Here is a 6475-nt window from a genome sequence, read left to right on the forward strand (position 1 = left end):
GAGCTGTGATGGTCCAGGGCATGTGTGAGAAGTAAATTTTATTTGTTAATAACTTTTATTGGACTAACAGTATAATTGAGAGATGTTACTGAATCTTTCAGGCACAAAATGCCCTTCTTCATGTCTCCCAACTATATAGTTGATCCAAAAAATGATATTACTAAAGAAATATTGCTAGCATAAGAGATTTAATTTTCTAGCTTTGAGCCTGAATAGGTTGCAGAGCCAAATTCTGTAGAATATGGCCAGTGAACCTTAATATTACTATACCAAATGGAGATTTTCCTTTAGCTCAATTTTCAGAGGAGTCTATATTTTGAAGCTGGAGGTGCCAAAACTAGAAGAACTGAATTAAATCCTCAGTGCTAGCCTGAGTGTCTACTCATGTGCAGCTACTGAATCATGACATGCTGGTGGGCCTGTTATCAAAACTGAGAGTTTAGTCTGAATGTTATCTTCCTCTTCAATAATTATAATCTAATGTGTTGTATCAAATTTCCCTTAGACCCAGAGTCTGCTTTAGAGATATTGTATAACATGACTGTAGTGTTTTTAGAAAATATATAATTTCATAATAAGACAACAGCATGCAGCAGCTGTACGGAACTGTTCATTCAGAAATCTCAAAGCCATTGCTGTTACCCTTCTTATATAATTATGTAATTTATAATCTTACATTTTCAAAACTTTATCTAGAATGCAGTCAATTAGCTGTTGAGTTACTACTAAAGTCACCAGGAGTACTTTGGCAAGAATGTCAGTGTTTCAAATGCCAAGAAAAATGTTTTATTAGATACTACTTGAATATGGTTCTGAAAGCTTTTCCAGTACTGCAAAGGTTCTTGTACATTAGAAAACTCTTCACTTAAAGAATGACAGTAAATCCAGTAAAGTGAAATGTTTTAATTCTCTTGTAAATGTGCATTTGAAGTCAGTACAAGTCTGTGTAAGGCATTCTCATAGGTGAAAAGCAACCAACATTCTTTCCAGCCTATGAAGATTTGAGGCAACTGCATGTGCATAAAAATATAACCTAATCTATAAACAATGAAATAAGATATTTTGTTTTTGAACGCATTATGATGTAATATCATTTTTGTACCATGACACTACCTCAAAGTAAATATTGGCACTGTAAATGATTTTTGATCGCATTGAGGCTTGTATTCTCTTCATATCCCAGTAAAAAATAAACTCTTTAATAAATAAATATATAAAATAAATATATGCAATCTGAAGATGTATAAATAGGTCCATCCTGAAGAAAAGTTCCAGCTCTGACTGAGATGCACTGACTTCCGAGTTCCATCACTAGCAGTAGAGCACTTCACCTTCATGTACAGTTCTCAGGATTTATCACTATTTTACAGTTTATTCCTTACTGTTTCTTCCAACTTCTTGTCTATTGTCCAACTCCATATGATTTAGGTAGTCAATTTTGCTTTAGTTTATGGATAATAAGTAATCCAGAGAAGCTAGGCACTAGTTTGGTATTTTAAAATAAATGGGATTCAAACTTTCCACTGCCTACTGGCCAGCACAAGTGTCAGCAAACTTAGAAGAGGCTTGTTCCATCCTAAACATTAAGGCTTTGTCTCCTACATCCAATTATTAAAAAATGGAGGCTTGGCTACCACTAAGACAGCTTCTTCAAATCCAGTCTCCTAGAGCCTTGAATGTTCTTCATGACTGTGTTACCATGGAAGCTGTGGTAAGACAGAACAGGTTTTGGTTTTGTTTCCTTTTGAATACATATCCCATTTAACTGTATCCTAATACATCTTTATAGAGCTCTGGAACTCTCTCTGGATCCACTGGCCTCGGTAGAAAGTGTGTGAATTTCTGGTGTCTTTTGGATCGTGCCCCATCTCTGGGAGTACCATCTTTGTTAAGTGCTACAAAGTATCGCCGACCCGAGTCTCCATGCTTGTACACATTGGAGGAGTAAGTATTATACCAATTTTCTTCAAACTGTTCCCTGAAGATGCATTCAGGACTTAGTTTCTCCTAGAAAATGAAAGAAATATAAAAATAAAACATCAGAGCCCTTTCAGTAACTAATGACAAAGTTTCTCAGAATATTCCAATACAGGGACACACTGATAATCAAACTGAGCTGGACTTTATGTTCATTTTTTGTTCAGCCATTCCGTAATACAATCAACCCAAGGAGGATGGTAAAGGTGTCCCTGTTTGCTGCATGTGGATTGGTTTACAGCAGCAGAGAAACTTTAAGCACACAAGGTCAAATTTCTCTTTTATCAGTACTCAAACTGCACTAGATCATGCATAATTTTGGACCGAAGTCCCATTAAGGTAGTATTGTTGAAGGTATTAGTCATGCATGATTAAATTAAAACTTACATCTCCAGTATCTATAAAACCCTAGAAAGACCATACTTTGGATGGTGCCTAAGATTTGGGCAATGGACATATGGGCAGAAGTAAAATGAAAGACATGAGGATATATTCTCAAGTGCTCTTCTTTAAGCAGTAAAAAAAATAACACTTTAGGTTACTATAAGAATAGATATGGCGAGCAAATATATCTAGTATAAAACGGATTATACCTCCCTGTAGGATATTATCATGGTGGTCCATGTACATTTGTACATAAATAGTGTGGACAAAAGTACAATTTGACATATGAAAAAGGTATTACAATTGAAGCTCGGAAAGTAACTTTAGAATTTTTCTGGTATGCCTGAAGTTACTTTCCCAGCTCCAATTTTAATTCTTATGATTAATTTAATCAAATGCCAGTCCATCTAAACCAGAGATGTCAAACTCACTCTGGGCCCCAGGTTGGATCTGGAAGTCAGGGGTTCTCCAGGGTCAGATCTGAGAGGCCACAGTCAGGCAGAAGCACAGAGCCAAGTTAGGGTGGCAGTCTGGGTCTGCGGCCAGGTGGCAGCAGGAAGCCACAACTGGGTGGCAAAACAGGTCTGGTGGTAGACAGCAGCACATCCCCCAAGAACATGTAGTTGCATAGATCTAGAGGCATGCAGCAGTGCAGGGCTGCATTTGAGCAGCAGCACAGATCTAGGGGGCTGTTCATGATAGTCCTATCATCCGCTGGGGTCCGGGGACCCTGAATTCTGCAGCCGACCACGCCCCCAACTTCCAGTAGCCGCAGGCCGTATGTTTGATGCCCTAACCTAAATCCCTCCAGTCATACAAAATGTTTGAGGCCCAAAACAAATAGTACAGGACAATGATGATTTATGATGTGAGCCACAAATAATGGTAATTCATGTATTTTTTTTTCCTTTTGGTTTAGAAAATGTTAAGCATTTGCAGTGTATTATAAGAAGCAGGCATGGTGATGATACAAATCAATCTTTTTGAGCAAGGATTGGAACAAATGTGTTAGGCTTGAAACTGGTGTTGGAGTACAAGTTTTATTATCCCAAGATAGTGGAGGAAGAAAGGATGACACAGAGTGTTATTACTTTCAAAGGTCTGAAAATACCCTGAAATATTTCTGATAACATATTAAGCGTGATAGATTTGTAGAGTTGGCATTAAATAGAAAATCTGCTACTAAGTCACTTTAGTGACTTCTAAGATGTTTTTAAGACTAGTTACTTTAATTTATTTTTTATGTATTTTATTAGGAGGAATATTTCTATGTAATTTTCTTCTTTTTTAAGCTTACAAAAATGTTCTCCGTGTGTAATATTTGACTCAACACTCTAAAGGTTTGAGGATGATGGAATGACAAAAATGATATGCATCATTTTAGCTGGAAAGAAAGTCAGCATATTTCACCTTTTTCAGTGATTTTCTAAGGGCGGGGGGGTGTTGCCAACTGTTAATAAATGAATCGTATTATGCCTAAAACCAAAATGTGGATTGGCTGATGTGAAGACAGTACTTACAGATCCATAGAGTTCTCCCTTTTCATTCATTCCGAGGTAAAGGCCACTGTCCACACCTCTAATACTGACCAGTCCCACTGCCACACTCATGAATTCAAGGATACCTGAATGCACACAAAAGGAGGAGGACTGGGTTAAGACACTGGTCAGTTAAAATCAGAAATATACCAAAATATAGATAGAAGCAGATGAGGCTATTTGTTTAATACATTATAGTAAATGTGGCCTCCTTTCTTTCTGAGACAATGCTCTTATTTATCATTTCAAACACTGACCTGAATTTCATACAAACTTTATTTCAAGGCACTCTCTGAAGCCTCCATAAAGAAATGTTATTTTCAGGAACATTTGTTAAGGCTTGGTTAAGAACAATTTTTTTTCTGTCACTGATGGGTTAAAGAATTTAATACTAGATGATTATACTCTTTTTTGCCAAGGTCCCTTTTCATGCATTGGTTTGAACTGTCTAAAAATATACTTCACTTTCTCTGCAGAATGATCTTAGAAAAAAATCCAGGTTAAAATCCCTTTTAACTAATAATATTATAATGCAAAAGTCAGACTAATAGTATCATGTAAATGGACATAAAAGTACAGATGGGAATGTCATACCAGATAATCTTCCCATAGCATAAAAGCATATTTGCCATGTATTTCATGCAAACCCAGCTCCTGTAATTTCCTATGTAGCCTTGTAAGTGTAAAAATTATGGTGCATGTACATTCTATATTTAAAAATTGCAAAATGTTTGCTATGTATGGAATGTAGTTGCTATTTGAATTGGAAGACAAGTTATATGAAATTATTTCCAAAATACATGGCATTCATATTTAATTATTAATTGATGCAATGTGATATTTCAGTATTTAGATTACAACATACTCTTAGTGACAGAGCATTTCACCAAATACTTGGGTTACAAAAAGGACCCAAATTACTTGTATACTCTACAGAAGAGAAGGAAAGGGAAGGAATGAATTGTCTTCTGTAAAGCTTCTAACGATGTAAACAAAAAATCCCCAAGCAAAGTTTGATTCATACCTGACATTTTACTGTGCAACAGTAAAAACACAAACCTTCCAAACAGATGTGAAGGCATGGAAAGTTCTTTAAAATAGTTTTGTACCTATCATTTTAATCATACTTTTTGCCTCTTTAAATTTTAATTGAGTTTTGACGGATCTATTATGCTAAGTGGCCAACAAAATAAATTCTCTAGAAGTAGACATTAACAACTGTCTGCTTGCTATAAATCATCACAGATTTTCTGGTTCCTAATGTTAAAGATCTATTTAAAAGAGACACGGAGAGAGAGAGAAACAGAAAAAGAAAAGATGTGGAGGTATTTTGTCTTTCTAGTATCATTTTCAAAGCCATCCTTTTTAAAAAGCTATAATAGCAGGTGATTCAACCCACAAAGAGACCACATCAGACAAACCTGTAGAGAACAGTGATAGAATAAAGGAAGAGCACGTGAATGTTTGATCTGAGACTGAACTTTTTTGTTTCTTTTTGAGTGATGATTTATTTCATGTTTACATGCTGGAGGAAGTCTCCCTTCTGTGAAGAACTTGCTGTTCAACTACAGTTCTCTCAGTTCTGAAAACATCAGCACTTCAACATGTTATAAAGAAATCATTTGCAAGCTATTCCAGCCAATTGTTTTGACTATGGGAAGGGTGGCAGAGAACACTGTAATCACCTTTCTTAGGGCTGCTAAATCAATACACAGAAAAAGCCCTCTGGTGATCCACAACAACAGGCTTGTTCAGATAAGGCAGCAGTGCCCACATGCATCCCTCCCATTGCCTGAAGAAGGGTGTTCGTGCCTGAAAAGCTTGCAAAGAACCATTTTTCCAACAGTTTAGGTGGTCTCTTAGAAGAGATTACATCTACCCAAAGAACCTTCCCTGCCTGTGTCCTTAGATCAACACAGCTACAACCAGCAACCTTCTCATTTACTCCTAACAGGTCAGGAAACTGTTCCCAGGCTTGGGGGATGCTCTCCACCAGCCCCTTCCCTTTGGCTTTGCAGGCAAAGTACCATACCTTCACATCTGTTCAGAGGGGCTGTGTTTTTACTCCTGCACAGTCGAATGTGAGGTATGAACCAAATTCAAGTTTGCTTGGGGACATTTTGTTGACATGATTAGCAGTCTCAAAGAAGACAATTCATACATCCCCTTCCCTTTGCTCTTGTAGGGTGTTCAAGTAATTTGGGTCCTTTCCGTAACCCAAGTATTTGGTCCTTTCTGTAACCCAAGTATTTGGTCCAAGGCTCGGGCACTAGGAGCCTGATGTCACCTAAATATTGAAATATCACATGGCATCAACTACTAATTAAAGACGAGTGCCACGCATTTTAGAAATACTCCCTATAACTTGTCTCCCAGTTCAGGGAAGAACCGTGCCCTCCTACGGCCCCAGCTGTAAACAGCCCCGAGGCTGCGCAGGGTTCCGGCTCCCAGCTTGCTTCCTGGACACGGGGGAGCGCTGATCGCCAGAGCCGCACCGGGGTGGCCCCGGCGCACGTGTGCCCACGCGCTGCCGGCGCGCTCCATCCCTGCCCGCTCTCACTGGCGGCCGGGGGCCG

General features: G+C 38.1%; 1 protein-coding gene across 1 annotated transcript; it reads right to left on the reverse strand.

The window, feature by feature from the left end:
* Positions 1–888: 888 nt before the first annotated feature.
* FGF20 (fibroblast growth factor 20) lies at positions 889–4930 on the reverse strand. The gene is made up of 3 exons (XM_019525869.1): positions 4924–4930; positions 3882–3985; positions 889–2007 (listed from the first exon to the last, which is right to left on the reverse strand). The coding sequence occupies exons 1-3, from the start codon at positions 4928–4930 to the stop codon at positions 1762–1764; spliced, it is 357 nt and encodes a 118-aa protein (XP_019381414.1). The 3' UTR covers positions 889–1761.
* Between the last annotated feature and the right edge of the window lie 1545 nt (positions 4931–6475).

This window comes from Gavialis gangeticus, unplaced genomic scaffold (assembly GCF_001723915.1).
Source record: "Gavialis gangeticus isolate Ggan-Ray unplaced genomic scaffold, GavGan_comp1, whole genome shotgun sequence".
NCBI lineage: Eukaryota > Metazoa > Chordata > Crocodylia > Gavialidae > Gavialis > Gavialis gangeticus.

Bases quoted from the DNA above. Each gene is read 5' to 3' on its own strand.
- FGF20 (XM_019525869.1), bottom strand. The intron at 2,008-3,881 runs GTAAGTACTGTC...TTCATTTTCTAG, and splicing joins AGGGAGAACTCTATGGATCT to GAGAAACTAAGTCCTGAATG.